Here is a 19,119-nt window from a genome sequence, read left to right on the forward strand (position 1 = left end):
ATTACTCACTATGTGCCTATGCTAACTGATGTTGCTTATTTAGTGGGTGATCAAGATACTACCTCTGGTAGACTGCTTTATCTCCTATAATCTGGTTAAGTGACAGCTGTGATCACCAGCCAATCCAAATTGACAATAAAATAACTAAACACAGTTTATTTCTTCATTAAATTCCTAAAGGATAAATTTCCCACCGTCCCTATGGTTGTACATATTAAAGAGGATATCTATAACTGCCTAAAGTATATGTTAAATGTCAGCTTCAAGTATTATAATTTTTATTATTTCTTCCACCATAGGAAACCAAGTAGCAAATATCAACTCATGATCTGAAAAACAGAAAAGTACAGTTGAGAAATGTTAGAAGGGGAGCTCATATTAAGATCATGCTTCCCAGCAGAGACTGCAAAAGCACCTCTGGGGCTGAGGCTGCCATTTATCTTGTCCACAGATGTTTTCTCAGAGCTCTGCATATAATAAGTGCTCAATGAATACAATATTAAAAAAAAATGAATACAATATTTAATAAATGAAAACAATATGCTATGTCTAAATATCAGTTGTATTTTGGTGTACAATGGCCTTATTAAGGGGTCCAGCTTCAGAGTAGAGGTGGGAAACCTACCTGTCAGGAAGTCAAGGGCTGGAAGAGCTTGGAAAGGTTGAGAAATAAATTACGTTCCTGCTGGAAGATACTGTAACTGATTCATTCATTTCATAAACATCCTTTAGCTACTTCCTATGTCCAGATATTATAATTGATAGATGTTAAGTATAGGAGACATGATTACAACTGTCAAGAATCTTCAGTTCAGTAGAAAAAATACTTGTATACCAATAATTTCTATACAAGGCTAGATGTGGTAAGTGGCATGTGTAACACAAACAAAATTGTACAGGAGTTCGGAGAAAGGAGAAATCGCTTTAGACTGTGGATTAGCTAACTAAGGCCCATGAGCCATTAAATTCATCCTGTGACTTGTTTTTGTCAAGGTCCATGAGCTAAAGATAGTTTTCACATTTTGATAAAACAAAGAATAAATAGACTATATGTGTCCTACAGAGCCTAATTTTAATATCTGTTCCTTTACATAAAGTTGTGGACACCTGTTCACAATGAACAAAGAAGAATAAACAAAGATGGCTTTACAGAAGGCACATTTGATCTGGGCCTTTAACTAAGGGACAGAGATGGGATGGGAAAAAGGCACCTGGAATAGAGAGAATGAGTGAAAGCCTTGAGTGAAATCCCAGGGCAGTGAGCTTCAGGGACATCTGGAGAATGATGGTGACAAATCCTATTTGGCAGGACTATGAAGCTTACAAAGGGAGAAGTGGAAGAGTCTAGAATGGCTGCCTGTGTTGGGTGGGCTAAGGAAGTTGACTTTGCAGTAATCAAGGATATCACACTCCATATCATGGAGTTTTTGCAATTGTCTCTATTCAAGGACTCTAATGAGAAGAGTGAAGATGATTTTTCACAAAAAGATGATTTTCTCATTACCACAGTAATGAGATTTTTATGACAATTAGCCAAGAACAAACTCTGTGTTTCATTCTGGCCACCAAATAATTTATGATGACAACATGTATTCTCTTAACTTCAGCCTAAGTCAAACTGAAACTCCCAAACGGGTGCCTAAAGACACCTTGTTTTATTACATCGCATCTCCTCCATCATCTACCTCCCTGAAAATGTGATTTAAAATGGGACTTCAGACAGACCCTCCAGTGTAGCTTTGTTTCACATGACACTATGTTATTAATGCATGACACTATATTATTAATAATATTCACCAACAAGTCTCAGACCCACTATTTCACCCTCATTTAGTGGCAATCTTCTGCAATCAAATAATTGTGCTTGTCTGTCTGGCCCAAGCACAAGGTGCACTTTCACAGACTGTTCTGTTGGTCAGTTCCATTTGCTGACAGCTCAGCAGGGAGGGCTTGATTTAGTCAGTGCATAAAGCTGCTATATACAAGTGGAACCCTGGCTAAAGAAGGGGGAAAAAGAACTGAGAAACACAACAGAAAAAGACACGCAAAGATGAAATGAAATGGAGGGTTGACTGGAAAATCTCCACTTGGAAAAAAGGCGCTAGAAGCTACCCCAACTTCCAAGTCCCCCGAATCCCAAGCACCTCAATTTTCCTTCCTTACAGACTGAAAGCAGAGCCTTCTCCACAAAGAAATGCCTCCTAAGGCATGTCCAAGTGACATGCTGTCACTCTGGTCAGACATACTTCAGTTCTCTGACTGGCCCTCTACTCATACTCCAGACTAATAAGGACAAGGGTTCTTGTAATTAAAAATCCAAGTGGGAAGTCAGATTACAACAGATACAGTGAGGAAAAAAATGAAACAACTTGAGAAAAGGGGAGAGAAAAATCACAGAAGAAATAGTTATAAACTAAAAAAAGAAAAAGAAAGAAGAAAGAAAGAAAAGAAAAAAGAAAAGAAAGAAAAGAAAAGAAAAGAAAAGAAAAGAAAAGAAAAGAAAAGAAAAGAAAGAAAAGAAAAGAAACAGTTATAAATTATTTTATAGTAGCCCAAGGCAGGGTGGGTTCAGCTGAGGTTGACTGCAGCCTTCCCTCTACTTCCTCACTGTCCTAGGTCTTCATAGGATTCCTGCCTGGGCCTGTCCTTGGTCCCTCTTGCTCCAAATCTCTTTTTTCTGTACCCCATTAAAGTATTCCTTTTATTACTTATAACCCCAAAAGAATCTGTTAAAATACTTCACAGAGAAGCTGTTCAGTATGATCATCTACCAAGAGCATTCATATCCAAACAGGGGACAACAGTATGAATTCCCAATGGTAGACTGTAAGGTCATGGCAGGATCACTGGAGGAAAGGAGGGAAGGAATAGGATAAACAGAGGTGGAATGAAGGAGGAAAGGAAGAAAATATTTACTGAGTGCCATTTAGTTTTACATATTTCATTATGTGAGCTGCCCACACAAGACCCCTTAGACTAAATGGTTGTTAGTCGGGAAGTTCAACTCCATTAATCCAGATCTGAGAAAATTCCTAAAAGCAACAGTCAGGAACTACAGAGAAAGGCAATTCTGTGACTCTCTCATCGCTCATCTTATTACCCTAACATTATACACATCCGGAAAGCAGACAAGAAGTGTGGGCAGGTACTGACTCTGTCAGGGCTTTAGAAGTCAGTCAACCAACCACTCTGAGGCCCTGTGTTTTCACTAATAAAGCAAAGCTATTGGGGGAAAAAAATGGTCTCTACACTTTCTTCTCATTGTTAAGTTATATACTTTATTAATATTATTTAATTAATATTAAAAATTATTAATTTAAATCATTAATATTAACTATACGATTAAAGATTAAATTATGTGATTCAATGAATTTTGTCAAATTTTCCCCTCTATAAGGTCATTCATTTAGCAGATAAAGATGCTTTTATTTCTTCCATTTAAAAAGAAAGAGGGACCAAAAAAAAAAAAAAAGAAAAAAAGAAAGAGGGACACCTGGGTGGCTCAGTGGTTGGGTGTCTGCCTTTGGCTCAGGTCATGATCCCATGGGGGTTCTGGGATCGAGTCCCACAGCAGGCTCCCTATGGAGAGCTTCTCCCTCTGTCTGTGTTTCTGCCTCTCTCTCTCTGTGTGTCTCTCATGAATAAATAAAATCTTTAAAAACAAACAAACAAAAAACAAAACAGAATCAGAGCCACTCAAAGAAACCCAGAACTTCTCTAGCTCAGGGTAAAATCCACAGAGGATATGACAGGAAATTGATGGAATAAAGATTTCTGTTAATGGTTCCTTTTTCTCCTCTTCGCCCTGGAATTCCTTTTTTCCATCTTTTCCTATCTCTGCTGCTAGATGCTTCCTCCTTTCCTTCTTTTCCTTCTCCTTTGACTCTGTTTCTTTCTCTTTTATATCAATCTCAGAATCTTAGATTTGACACTTGAGAAATGGAAACATTTTATGTACATGTCTTTGATTTCATAGGAATCAACATCATGATCTTCTTCTTACTTTTTTTTCTCTTCTTACTTTTTTTAAAATATTTTATTTATTTATTAAAGTGAGCATGAGCAAGGGGGAGGGGTAGAAGGAGAAGGAGAAGCAGATTCCCCACTAAACAGGAAGCCCTAGTTCTGCTCTATATCCCAGAGGAACATATAAGGTTAGGAGGCTCTCTAATCTTCTGGCTTGGGGTTGATTTATGTCCATGATCAGAAGATCAGAGGTAGAATAGTGAGTTAAATCTGTTCATTTCTCCATCTTCATTCCTGGAGGTTGCCACAGGCAGATTGAGTTTGTACACTGAAAAATACAGGTTCTGTTTCATGTGTGTGTTCAGGTAATTAGTCCCATTCCTTGCTCCTTCAGGTCTAAGAACAGTAATGACTCCTTTGGCCCCAGCGGCCTTACTATACTCAGGACATGTGGCCATCATTTGTGAATTTCTCTTAATCTTGTGTGTACCTTTGTAAACAGTTCCTTTATTAAATTCTCAGTTACTCCATTTGGGTATAGTTTCCATTGGTTTCCAGCATGGATAATGACTATTATAAGAAGCTACTGCTATAATTCAACTAGGAGCTGATGATAACAGTGGAAATGGAAAGACGTGCTGGACTCCTGCTATATGCTGAAGAAAGAATTGATAGAATTTGCTGATGGAGGAAATGTAATGTGTGAGTAAAAGAAAGGATTCAAAAGTGACTCACTCCAAAGCTATAGGCTTGAGCAGCTGGAAGGATGGAGTTGCCACTTGCTGGGATTGGAAAGACTTCAGGAAGAACAAGCCAGGGAACATTTATCATGTTAAATTTGAACTTAGATATCATCTAGGTATCTAAGGAGTGTTTCAGATAGGCATTTGGAAGTACAAGTCTAACGTCAAGAGAGAGGTCTGGGAGTCATCAGTCTAAAGATAGTCTTCAAGGCTATGGAACAAATGAAATCATCCATTGCCTGAGTGGAGAGAGAGGTGGGAATAAGGAATGTCTTAGGGTGAGAGAGATCACAGTGGGAGAAGGAAAAGCAGAGTCCTCAATCCTAAGACTCCTGATGCTAGGCTCCATCCCAAGACCTCAAAATCATGACTAGAGCTGAAGGCAGACACGTAACCGACTGAGCCACACAGGTGCCACTGTTTTTGTTTCTTTTTATGTTTTTAAAAGATTTGATTTACTTATTCATGAGAGACACAGAGAAAGACTCAGAAACATAAGCAGAAGGAGAAGCAGGCTGCATGCAGGGAGCCCGACGTGGGACTCTATCCCGGGTCTCCAGGATCATGCCCTGGACTGAAGGCAGTGCTAAACCGCTGAGCCACCGGGGCTGCCCGATTCTGGTTTTTTGTATCATTGTGAGTTCCCCACATATGACAAGAGCAGTGATATCACAGAAAAGAAAGATGAACATTCTGATTTTCTTCTTGAAGATACAGAGGATAATCCCATCCAAACTATCACATTTGGCATTAACCAATATTGATGTTTGGTGGAATGCAAAATGGAAAATTTTGAGTCTGTATCAAAAGCCAGAATAATCCTTCATTGACAAATATAGTAGACTACTGGCACTTAATATGCTTGACAATAATTATGGATAGATTAAACACAACTATCCTAGCTTTGATGACCATTTCTTGGTGACTACTGGAATAGGCATTAATATTTTTGTTTTCACTACTTTTTCTGAATTTGAACCAAATTGAAGCCATCAACGTTAAAGTGCTGTCTTCCAGGTTGGGAACTGAAGCCAATTCCAGAAAATATGGAAGATCCCAAAGCCTAAAGTACTGAGAATGTCAGAAGAAAAAGACAACATGACAAGTTAATGAAAGAAGTGAAGGAATAAAGGCTGGGAAGAGAGAACAGCTCAAAGCTTTAAGGAATAAATTTTGGAAACTCCTATAAATGAATGACAAATTGCCAAAGCATATGCAGTTTAAACAAACAGATCTTGATCTAGATTCCCAAATTCAAGCTGAGATTATCAGAAAAACAGCTTAGAAAATTCAACAAGTGGAAAAGGAATGAGTTTGGAAAGAAGAAAATATCAACTTGGCCTCATGAAGCTACAGAGTGATTTGTTAGAGAACGATATTGTTGTGGTTCATGCCATCCAAAGTAACCACAAGATATCAAGTTTGTGAAGTAACCGAAGTAACCACAAGATATCCTCAAGTTTGTGAAGCCCTCTAAGTGCTCCAAGTCAAAATGAGCAAGTTAGAGAGAAGAACAAGCAATTTGGAGAGATTTGAAAAAGAGACAGGAGTAGCAGTATGCCAGAAGAATCAATTACAGAAAAAGGGAAAAATTTTCTACCTAAAACCCTGAGTGAAATTATGGTGGAAAATCAAATTAAGAAAAGGAAGAAACAGGGCAGCCCTGGTGGCGCAGCGGATTAGTGCCGCCTGCAGTCTAGGGTGTGATCCTGGAGACCCTGGATCGAGTCCCACGTCAGGCTCTCTGCATGGTGCCTGCTTCTCCCTGCCTGTGCTTCTGCCTCTCTCTCTCTCTCTGTGTCTCTATGAATAAATAAATAAACAAACAAATAAATAAATAAATAATCTTTAAAAAAAAAAGGAAGAAACATATTAAAAGCTTAAATGGGCCCAATTTAAGATTCAGCAGTGAAAAAAATAAAGGAAGAAACTGTATAAGAATAAGTCTGATGATGACTATGACGATCGCAAAGATAGCTGGAGCCATCAAAGAGGCCCAGTTGTATACGGGAGACTTCAATATGAAGACAGCCTCAGACTATAAGATACCTCAACATATGAGAATAAATACCACCAAGAAGAAAGAGAAACTGGGACACCTAGACTCCATAGCCCATTCAAAGGAAAAGCACACAAACAGGTGCATCCTCTCTCTTCAAGACCCAACAGTGGCTGATAATACATCAAGGTAATATCATCAAGGTAATACAGTGACTGGTACAAGAACTGAAGAGCATTCAGTCAATTCTTAACATGTCCAGGCATATGCCTATTACCCAAATCCCCCTGATATACCCAGGAGAAGTTCCAGAAAAGAGATCTCAGTATGATGAGGAAACTCTCCTTGTTTTAAGCAACAGCAGATAGAGTCAGGATGAAAAGGCAGGGTCTTGTAGGCTCAGATGCAGGAGTCCTCAGACTGTCTTCTGGAAAGAACACTGATCTGACAACATGAGATTCATTGTCAGGTCATCAAAGGCATTAACACTCAGCCTAGATCTCCAAAGTTAATGGAATTTGCAAAAGCAAATCCAACTGATGTGAACCTGGAGATCACAAAAAGGGATGAGATTTAACACTTATACGTTCAACAGTATTTGACCAGCAGGATCAAAGAACTAACTGTCACTTTTGATGCAGAACTCTATCTCCCAAGGAATCAGAAAATGAATCTAGATACTCAGATAAAATTATCTTACCTGCACCATGTCACATTATTTCAAGAAATGCTTCTCCTCAAGAATTTTGAAAAACAGGAGAACATACTTCAAGAGTATGTTAATTCATTAGACAGAAAGGAATTAGACATGCAATGGAAAATGAATGAAACTCTTAAAGAGAAGGAAGACAAAAAGAATGAAATTGACAAACTCCAGGACGCCCCCCCCAAAAGGCACCCTATACGGGCTTCCAAGCTGCCACTGGAGAAAACAATACATTTGGTAATTTCCTCAAGAAGGTCTTAAAGAGGATTAAGTGGAGGAAGAAAAAAGGAGGTTGAAGGAGATGCTGATGAAGTTGTGGAAAGTGATGAATCACATGAAGATCCAGCTAGGAGAGTGATAAGGAAGAATATGAATCTCATGATGAGGTTTTTGATGATTCTATTTGCCCAACAAATTGTGATATGGGTCTTTCAGAACTGGCCCTTCAACTTTAAGAGAAAAGACTGGACATAGAGGAGGGCTTAGTTGAAGAAAATAAAATTATAATAACCTCAAAAAAGAATACGATACACTATCCAAAAAAGTAAAAATAAAAATAAATTAAAATTTAAAAAAGTAAAAATTGTGGCAACTACCATGAACACAGTGAAGGAGGCCCTAGGCTTTTACAATGAGAGGTGCACCAGTGGTTGAATGACCTGCTGGTTGTGAATCCACTCAAGCTCCACTTGAGAGAGCACATAGAATTAGGAGAAATACTTAATGATCTTCCTGGAACCTTGTTTTTTTCTAACCATTCCTTGGGTTGGATGCAAGAACAAATCGTATGACTCCATGAGGAAAATTCCAAGCAACAAAAATTTAACAAAGAATGTTGGAAGAGATGCAAACAGCTTATCAAAGAAGAGAGATTGGTAAAAAAGGTAAGCAAAATGGAAGAAACAGTTTGTCAACTAATGATCAGCAAGTCTGGCTGTGTGATGGACTTAGAAGCCTTTCAGACATGAATACAACCTTGAAGAGCTAAAGATCAAGAAACTCTGATAGAAATTATTGAACGCAAAGGAAGATATGGTAGGAAAAGTTTGTGGAGGTGCAATGGGAGCTGATGACAAAGATAAAGGAACACACCAAAAAGCTTCATCAGACGAATGATTTATGTATCAAAAGGAGGTAATTGATTGTTTTGGATACACTACAAAACTACCAGGGCAATGGCTTCCAGGGGCCTAGGAAAGCAGATATTGTGGCAAGAGAGAAGGTCATAGAACTGATCCAAGTCCAGGCAGAAAAGATGAAGAGGGTGCACTTAAGTATTAGAAAGGTGGTCTTATCCTCTCCACCCATTCAGCTTCTGCAAGAGAAAAAGATGAAATCCATGCATGGGCCTTTAAGTTTGCTTTTTTCTCAAATCCATCCAAGATTTCTGGCATATATACAAGAAGATCTGTTTCCTTGCCACCTACAACAATCCTGTTACTATATAGTGAACTTACCTAAAAGTCTAAGACCAGATTCAGTTAAATAGTTTTAATAATTTTTCTCCAATTGGGTTATCTTGGAACTGACTGTAGTACCCAACATCTATTTCTTATTGAACTGAACCATTTTAGATCCGTTTGGATCCCACTGGATTGAATGTGGAGTCTTAGAAGGATGTCTATCAAAACTGCAAGAAAGCATCTGTAATAGATCATATTTTAGGAAATTTGTCCCTTGGTTATCTGACTGTTTAGCCACTGGCAAGACAAACTAAATTGCTAAATCATTTAGCAATCTGTGAGAAAACTTGCATTTTTTTAATCCTTGGAAAATAAACTCTGATGTTAATATTCTCTGAAAGGGCAAAAAAGAAAAGCACAATCCCAAGGGAGAGGAAGTAAGTAAAAACTCAAACAAATCAGCCATCAAAAGAGAAAGGGACAAACCAGGGGTGGAGGCCAAGCAGCCCTAATTCCTTGGAGTTGGTTATTTGTGGCTGAAGATGGATTTAGGTCCATTAGAGAGACATATTGAATACCTACAAAACAATGCAACAGAACTCATCTTTGTGAGAAGACACAGAGGAATACATTTTCTTTGTATCTATTGGGTTGACAGAATAATTTATATAATAATAATAAATAATAATAATAATAATAATAATAAAAAATTTTAGGCTCCTCTCATTGAAGCCTAAAAATTGAAATCAATAATGAGACTCTGGAGTTGTGGGGACTGGTTTGAGAATTATAACCTGAGCTAGAAAGGGCTAAATTAGAGAAGATGGGGTTGAAGAGATAAGCTGAAAATAATATGCTCTCTGGGCAGTTATGCAGTTATGTTATTTATATACTATCTGCTTCCCATATATTATCTAATTTAATTCTTAAAACAATGCAATGAAGTACTAGTATTATGTTGACTTTACAGAGGAGGAAACAAATTATGTAAACTATTCTTTTATTGAACATTTATTTCCTGTTTCTTTCTATGCTGAATTAAACATTCATTTCATATTCTTGAAAAGCACAAATTATTCTACCAACAATATCTTAGAACAAGAAATGCAAATTAGAATCCTGACATTGTTAATTTTGTGCAGAGTAGTTATTTGAGAGTTAAGGATGCAGGACATGCACACAGCAGAGTGGTTTGCTTTGGACTGGCAGATACCCAGTTTCCTACTCTGGTTTCAGCAAACTCCTCAGCTCTGAATGGAGCAGAGGAGTGTGTTTCAACAAATTGGCTAATGAGGCTTTTCTCTGAAGATGTTTGCACCTCTACCAGTATTCTAAGTATTCCCTAGTTTCTCATGTCCTACATCACTTTTTTTTCAGGTTCTCGTCAAGTCATTTGTTGTTTTTAATATAGATCTATGGGATGCCTGGGTGGCTCAGGGGTTGAGCATTTGCCTTCAGCTCAGGGCATGATCCTGGAATCCTGGTATCGAGTCCCACATTGGGCTCCCTGCATGGAGCCTGCTTCTCCCTCTGCCTGTGTCTCTGCCTCTCTCTGTCTCTCATGAATAAATAAACAAAATCTTAAAAAAATAATAATATAGATCTAGAAGTAAAGGCAGGTTACACCACTCTGAGAGATCATCTCTAACAATCATTTTTGATTGTGCATAACATTTTAAACTAGTTTGAAAGTGTCATTTTCATTTTGGGGTAAGTGGTCATGGGAATTCATGGCTATATCCACCTAAGAATGATATCACTGATACCTGGATTCATATTAGTAATAGAACATAGCACATTAGATTGAGAGCTCTATGGGTCCATATTAAGCTACTCCACTGAGCTGTCCCAGAATATAAGTTGTCCCAGAAGGAAAGGTGAAGACAGGCAATAGAACATCAATGTAGAAAGTGACTCAGCAATGTCAAGTCTTCCTAACCTGATGAGGTTGCTGATCTGTCCCCCAAATTATATAAGACTTGTTTCCTTCAAAGATTCTTGTATATTCCTATTAACAGGTCTGAACAGTTTGTACCTATTACTGTAAACCTCTGGTATAGTAACTTCTCTATTGGAGAGTCTTTGCCACTTTTTCTGCTACATGCCCTAAAGCTCTACCTAAACTATGTTTACCCTTCAGGGCACCTGAGTGGCTCAGTGGGGTTGAGCATCTGCCTTTGGCTCAGACTGTGATCCCAGGCTCCTGGGATTGAATCTCACATCGGGTTCCTGCAGGGAGCCTGCTTCTCTCTCTGCCTGTGTCTCTGACTCTCTGTCACTCTCATGAATAAATAAAGAAATAAATCTTAAAAAGAAACAACGACAACTACGTTTGGCTTTTAAGCACTTAAAAAATGCGCTAATCATAAAAAATAATAATAAATTAAAAATACACATTTAATTCAATGTGTATTTGTGTGTGCATGTATGGGTACTTCTGTGTGTTAAGTATGTATTTGTTCTCAGGGTCACAATGTAAAATGTATTTTTTACAAACAGTTATGTTCAAAATGTATTTGAAAGGCACAGTGCAAGAACACTTGTCTCTACTCTCACTTCCAAGAAGTGACTTACCTTCTGGCAAATTTGGGAGAAGAAATTGAGCAGAGTCCTTTCTCATTCTCTTGTCCCTATTGTCTTCTCTTAGTCTCTATAATAAATAATGGCCCCCAAGGATATCAGGTCCTAAAGCCAGGAACCTGTAAATAATAATTTATGTGGCAAAGTCTTTGCAGATATGATTAAGCTAAGGATTTTGAGATGGGGAGATTATCCCAGATTATAGGATTGGGCCATAAATACAATCATATGCATCTTTTAAAAGGGAGGAAAAAGAGATTCAATGTGAAGACAGAGTAGAAAGTGATTTCAAGATACTGACCTTCCTTGAAGATTGAAGTGATGCAGCCACAAGTCAAGGAATGCTAGCAGTCATCAGAAGCTAGAAGAAGCAAGGAATAATTATCCATTCATCAGTGTATAGAAATTTCAAAAACTTACTTTTAAAGGTTCTTTCCATGTCCTTAGTGGGAATGGAAAAGATTACCAGACTTACATCCATGAGTGAGATATCATGAGAATTGGGAAGGCCTCTGCACACCAATTTGTACTTCAACATGCCTCATTATGATAATGGCCAACACATTAAGTGATGATTACATGCAGAGCATATTATGTACATAATTCTTTACCCTCACAAAAATTTGGTGAGGTAGTCATCATTACCCTTGTTTTACAAATGAGAAAACTCAGAAACAACTTATCCAAAGTCATACAACTAGTGACAGAACTGGGTTGTACATCTATTTTGATTTGCCTCCAAAAACAAGAGCCCTGTCCACTTCAAGTGTCTCTCTATGTTACTTATCCTTGGCTTCCTGAGGCTGGGCTACCTCATGTTAACCTGTTCCTTAAGCAAGCTGTATGGTGTAGTTTGTATATACCAAAAAATATACAGAATAAAAGAATCTTTATGTGACGCGTAATTCTTTACAGAATACATTTATTGGTTGACAATAAATTACATCACAAAAATCGCAGGGCTAGAAGAATTCTTAAAGATCCAAATGCAGAACCTTTTTAAAGATGGGGAAAACTAGGCCAACAAATTTGCATACATCTCTAATATGCAACCAATTCATCGAAGCAGAATTTCATTGCAAGGTAAACTGATTTCTAATACTTCAGTAAGTTCTAACTGGAAAGTAACTCCAAATTTACTTGATCATCCAAACACTGTAAAACTTCCTTTCTTTCCTCTTCTCAAGCATTTATTATTATTTAGGGGATATATGAGACTGATGCTAGTTTTCGAGGAAAGGGAGAGAACTTTGAAATAGCCCTTTTCGGTTGTGCGGATTTGGGGACCCCGTGTTCAGAATATTAACTGTCTCTGAAGTGAAAAATTCCGCTCTACAAAACAAAACCCCAGATATTTATTTACACGAGGTCAAGTCACAAATTAAAAATCCTTTTTAAATAAGAAAAAAAAAAAGCTACTGAGCAGCCCTGAAACACAATGTGGCTTGTTGTTTTGGTTTTGGAGGCGGGGGGTGGGGCGGGGGGACATATTCTCGTTTGCTGTACCGGCTTGCCACATATTTGGCTTCGAGGTGGAACTGTCGTGGCATATTTGAGGATGTTCATTACCCTTGACAATTAAAAACAAAATGAAAGGCGAATGCACGTGCTGAAAAGGGGGGTGGGGGAGCGTTCTGAGTAAGGCTACACCGTATTCTTCGCCGCCCTTCGGCATCAACACCTTCCCCGACAGGAGTCTCCAAGCCCCTTCTGCCTGGTAGCCAAGGGCAAAACGGAGAAGCCCCAGCTCCGAGCCCGCGGAAGGAGGCGGCCCGCCCGCCGCCAGCCAATCTCCAGGCGACTTCTGCACCTGCCCACTGCTCCAGCGACCTTTCCCCTCTGGCCCTCCGCGGGCCCCGTTTACGACAGTTTTCCGGCCTGTTGGCGGCCCGGCTGCCGTCTTTCCTGACGCGCCGCTGGCGGGGCGGTTTGCGTCCGCCGCTGGCGGGGCCGCTTGGCTGTCGGGTAGGAGCGTGCGAGCTGGCTGCGGCCTTTGGGCTGGGATGAGCCGCGCTCTCGGTGGAGGCCGCGGAGCCGAGCCGGAGCCATGGTGAGTGCGGCCTGCCGGTCTCCTGAGCGGTCTCGGGCCCAGGCCTCGCGACCTGAGGTCGCGACCTCGGAGGAAAAGAGCCGAGGTTTTCTTCCCCCTTGCGACTCTAGGCTGGAGACGTAGGGCCCCGGACAGCCACGCCTTCTGGGACACAATCCCTCTAGGGCCTTTATGGTCTTCTATGGCCCTTCCGCCAGGGGCTCCGGTCTCGGCCCATCGGCCCCGAGGCTCCGAGATTAGTGGAAACGCGTTTGATTGTCGCTGCTCTTCGCCCGGCGCAGCCTCGCGACCTTCCTTAGTGTGTCCTTCCCCTGGACTCCGGCCGACGCGTCTCTTCTCGGGCCCAGAACACATTGGGGATTCTGCGCGGGGACCGGGAGACGCCACAGGGTCGAAGGCGCTTCGGCCCACGTTTTGACGTTGAAGCGTGTTGTCAGAATTCTGCGGTGACCTCACATCGTGCTTTCTCCAGCAGAAATGTTACTTCCTTCGTTCTTGATTGAACATCAGTGTGGTTTCGTTTGCCCAGAGATGAGAGGTGTTCAGTTCCACTGTCGTAAAAGTAAATAAGCAAATCCACTCGCCCTTCTCTTTCACAGTTGAAAATCCCATAGCTTTACAATGAATTAGAGTCAAAAAGTTGCAGTCCTCCTGAGAGATCATGGGCAGACGATTTTCTTCCTCAAAGTTGTTTTCCCCTTTGAAGTAAAACTTGTAATGAGTTTGGGATGGGACGATAGGTACGCACAGGGAACGGAGAGAATTCCAGAAGTAAATGATTCACTCTGCTTCCCCTTACCAGGCCAGTACCGTGGTAGCTGTTGGACTGACCATTGCTGCTGCGGGATTTGCAGGTTTGTTTATGGTTTGGGAGTCGAAGTGAAGTGTAGGGGAGGTTGGAGATTTTTTTAATTATTCTGTTGCTTTTGTTTGTAGGCCGTTATGTTTTGCAAGCCGTGAAACATGTGGAACCTCAAGTAAAACAAGTTTTTCAGAGTCTACCAAAATCTGTAAGACATGCTAAACATTTTTGCTAATTCTTTGCTGCCTATGTAGGAAGCTTAGAGTCACACTTGGAGAGGGTAAATTTCCAAACATCCATGAGGTTCTTAGTGCTTTGAGCCCCTTCTCTTGTCTCCCACAAACAGGGTTTAGAAGTTCTGAGGTTTGTGACAGAATTATGGCTAAGGTATTGAAATTCTAGTATCGTGAAAGTTAATAATCACTTTATTGTTTAGAGTACTTCAGTACCATTTGTCCAGATTCTTGCCTTCCCTCATTTGCTCTGCATGACCCACACAGGGATCTAAGGATCTGCAGTGTCTAGGGATCCTGTGTTGTGTGGCCCTGGCACTCCCCAAGGTACTTGGGTAGCACCAGAGTGAAGTAGGCTAAAGAGTATGACTGGGGATCCCTGGGTGGCGCAGCAGCTTGGCGCCTGCCTTTGGCCCAGGGCGCGATCCTGGAAACCCGGGATCGAGTCCCACGTCGGGCTCCCGGTGCATGGAGCCTGCTTCTCCCTCTGCCTGTGTCTCTGCCTCTCTCTCTCTCTGTGACTATCATAAATAAATAAAAAAAAATTAAAAAAAAAAAAGAGTATGACTGGATGTGATGTTTGGCTGTGACAGCTTGTTAGTATTTTTATTGCTGTAATTGAATGTGACAATATGGTGATGGTAGGCTTTACTAATATGATGTGGTAGCCTGGTTTTCTCAATACATATCTTTTTTTTTTCTTTTTTTCTTTTTTTTAAGATTTTACTTATTCATGAGAGACACAGAGAGAGGCAGAGACACAGGCAAAGGGAGAAGCAGGCTCCTCTCAGGGAGCCGGATGTGGGACTCCATCCCAGGACCCTTGAATCATACCCTGGGCCGAAGGAAGAGGCTCAACCCTGAGCCACCCTGGCATCCCTCCATACATACCTTAAAAGTCTTGTTTTAGTAATTACCTTGACTCTCAGAATACCCTTGAACCACTCATCATAAAAGATCTCCAAATCCTTTTCTTGAAGCCCTTGTTTTTCTAACACATAATCATATTCTTAGGTCAAATTTTCACCTGTAACACAGCTAACTTGGAATAAGCTTCCCTTTATTCCCAGAATAACTGGCTATGAGGCACCTCTTCTGTCTTACATTTTTTAGAATTTTTCTGGAGGAAAAAATTGATGTTTAATATCATTAAAATACTGGTTGCTTCCTATAAAGCTAAAATGCCATAGTAGTTTTAAAGTTCTCTGAATTGTCTTAATTTTTCTGCTGTGAACATTTTCAACATTTTTTAGCAACTTTCCATTTATTATCTATTTTTATGAATGCATTTCCTCTCTCAGGCCTTCAGTGGTGGCTATTATAGAGGTGGATTTGAACCCAAAATGACAAAAAGAGAAGCAGCACTAATACTAGGTGTAAGGTAAATAATTTCTAATATTTGTAATATTTTTCTACAACTCTGAGATATGAGCAAATATCCTTTTACTAAGAGTTATAATAGGGTTACATACATTGTAATATCTAAACACTCCCTGTAAAAGTCCAGTGAGAAGGCACACTAGCACATAAGGAATTTTTAATTCACTGAAGATTATTGTTCTTTATAACATTTTTTTTTAAGATTTTATTTATTCATGACAGACACAGAGAGGCAGAGACACCGGCAGAGGGAGAAGCAGGCTCCATGCAGGGAGCCCGACGTGGGACTCAATCCCAGGTCCCCAGGATTACACCCTGGGCTGAAGGCGGTGCCAAACCACTAGGCCACCAGGGCTGCCCTATAACATTTTTTGTAGTGAAATTCTGCCTTCATTTTCAGATACTTAAACATGCTTTCCCTTTCAATAAAAGGACTTATATAATGATTAGAAAGTTCAAATAATTTTAAGATTTTATTTGAGAGAGAGCACGAGTTGGGGGAGAAGCAGAGGGAGAGAGACAAGCAGACACTGTGCTGAGCTCAGAGCCCAGTGCAGGGCTGGATTCCAGCCTAACCCCAAGATCATGACTTGAACCAAATCAAAGGCAGACATTTAACCAACTAAGCCATCCAGGTGCCCCTCAACTAATTATAAGAATGCATTATTTTCCTAAGGAGCTATTTAGTTCTGTGATTTAGAATATTCATCATCCGTGTATGTTAGGGAAGAGGTTCCTAAACCACTTTTCATGTTGACTTCAGTTTCACAGTATCTTTAATTGGCCTTTATTTTTTTGATGTGATCCAGAAGTAGTCTGAAGTAAACTATACCTTTTTCTTTTTAAATTAGCCCTACTGCCAATAAAGGAAAAATAAGAGATGCTCATCGACGAATTATGCTTTTAAATCACCCAGACAAGGGTAAGTAGTCATTAAATTCTTGTTTTACATGTTTTTTTTAGTGACCAATTGTTACTAGTGGAATAATTTCATAAATTTAATTCTTGACTGTTTCAAGGAAATGCTTAAATCTATGTGTGAGCACCGTTGCCCAGGCTAGATCCATTTGTTTACCAGCTTCAAAATCAATGAAGCTGAAGATTTACTAGAAAGTCAAGCTAAAAAATGAAGTAAATGTGTGATGAATTTTAAGTTCTTGTTTGTTCTTTTATTAACTATTCTTTTATAACTATTAGTTTTATAACTTAACTATTCTTGTTAGTTCTTATATTCTTTTATTCTTAAAAGAATAAATTCTAAGTGAAAAACTTATAGAATAGTCTTATACTTAGTAGTTACTGTAATTTGAAAGTAATGATAAGCATTACCATTTTCTCATCTCCAATAGTGATAAAATGTAGCTTTTACTAGTCTAAATACTATTAATACTGTTTTGGGGTTGGGTGGTCTATATGAAAGGAAATGTTAAGTTTCAGTTAATGAAATGTCATTTTTTTCTATCCATTTAGACCTTGGAACTAGGGGTTACCTAGTTAGAAACCTGTATAATTTGATACATTTCTAAGCAGACCTGGCTGTGTCGAAAGCAAATAATTACTAGGAACACCCAAATCCATGTTCTACTGCTCAAAAAAGGATAGGCCTTTCATTAAGTTTGTGATTGTTTGGTACTAGACTGTCGTGGCCTACTTTACAAAATTTAGCTTGTTTTATTGGTGGGCTTCTGATAAAGTGTAGTTTGGAGCCTATAAAGTTCCGTTTCTCCAAGCTGCTTCTTGGGATGTTGATGCTTCCTGCTCTGAGAACTGCATTTTGAGAATCACTGCTCCAGTACAAAAAGCACCGGTAAGGAACATCATGAAGGCACAATAACAGGAAAAGGAAAAAAACTGAAGGACAGAGAAAGTACAAAGTATACTGGGGTCTTTCCAGCAAAGCTCACAAACCTCTAAAAACATCATGTTTTCAAAGTAACATAGTACAATAAATTCATGTTCATTTATAGGCTTGTAATCATAAATAGGTAACTTACATTATTTCAAGGTCACATACGTTGGGGGCAGCTTTTATTTGTCACTTTAGTTTTTGAAGGTGCCATTTTTGTGGAATTCTTCCTCACATGAATTACTTCATTTCCCTTTGGTCAAATATATTCGACCATATACATTTGGTGATCTGGTTGCAGTGTCATAATTATTTTAAAAAGTCAAAATACGATTTCTGCTAGGTCCACCTCCCAGATAAGTAGTAGGGATCCTTGAAACAAGAGAATAGGTCTTCACCAAACAGAAATTGAAATGTCATATTATAACTATTCCTTTTTTCTTTCTTCCTATAGGAGGATCTCCTTATATAGCAGCCAAAATCAATGAAGCTAAAGATTTACTAGAAGGTCAAGCTAAAAAATGAAGTAAACGTGTAATGAATTTTAAGCTCTTGTTAGTTTATGTGTATGAGTGCTAGCTTTTTGTAATAAAATGCCTCAAAGCTACAAATCTTAAAAATGATTTAACACAATCTAAACCAAAGCTTTGATAGAAGTTTCTTCTTAGAATTTGGAGATTTTAATCGGATTATACAGAATATTTGGAGATTTAACACTCAGTGATTATGGATAAATACATTCCATTTGAATAGAAATAGACCTCCTCTGGCTTTGAAGGAGCCCCCAATTTAATGGGATACTGAAAAACTGGAAATTAAAACACAATATGATAAATTCTGCAGTGGAATTTGCACAGGTTGTTATAGGAGGGATTTATCTTATTGGGAGAAAACACACAGGTTTTAATAGGATGGGTTCTTATTGGGAGAAAAGGCTGCTCAAATTTGAGAAACCAACCTCACTGCTTAAACCTTAAATCTTAAGAGTGAGTTTAGCCACAACTTTGACCCTTTAAGAAATACATCTAACTCTACACACATATATATGAATTAGAATTTAGATTTCATACCTTAAAAACTGTAAGATTTGACAGTAGAGGTCTTGTTTTTAATCAAGAAGTATTTCATTGTATTGAACTAGCCACTTAAAGAAACTGACAGTTTATAAATTGGGTTTTGTTTTTTAAGTTTTTCCATTTGTTATGACCAAGCTTAAATACAATTAGCAAAACTAAAAACTGAAATCGCTCAATTATGAAAATATTCAGCTTGGACTATTGGAAAATTTGTAAGCTCCTATTTAAATGACATTTGAGGGTAAACGGCTATTTGTCTAACTATCGTAGGATTTTTTTTTTTTTTAATCGTAGGATCTTAACCAGAGGACCTGTATAAGAACACCTGAGGTAAA

At 39.0% G+C, this 19,119-nt stretch overlaps 1 protein-coding gene and 1 pseudogene across 1 annotated transcript; both read left to right on the plus strand.

Moving 5' to 3' along the window:
• Positions 1-1,313: 1,313 nt before the first annotated feature.
• LOC121477396 lies at positions 1,314-13,404 on the plus strand (annotated as a pseudogene).
• On the plus strand, positions 13,270-18,315 carry DNAJC19 (DnaJ heat shock protein family (Hsp40) member C19). Its single transcript, XM_041732058.1, has 6 exons — positions 13,270-13,447; positions 14,250-14,301; positions 14,384-14,457; positions 15,784-15,863; positions 16,714-16,784; positions 18,163-18,315. Exons 1-6 carry the CDS (start codon positions 13,445-13,447, stop codon positions 18,231-18,233), a joined length of 351 nt encoding a protein of 116 aa, XP_041587992.1. The 5' UTR covers positions 13,270-13,444; the 3' UTR covers positions 18,234-18,315.
• The last annotated feature ends 804 nt before the right edge of the window (positions 18,316-19,119 follow it).

The sequence above is a fragment of the Vulpes lagopus genome, chromosome 17 (assembly GCF_018345385.1).
Source record: "Vulpes lagopus strain Blue_001 chromosome 17, ASM1834538v1, whole genome shotgun sequence".
NCBI lineage: Eukaryota > Metazoa > Chordata > Mammalia > Carnivora > Canidae > Vulpes > Vulpes lagopus.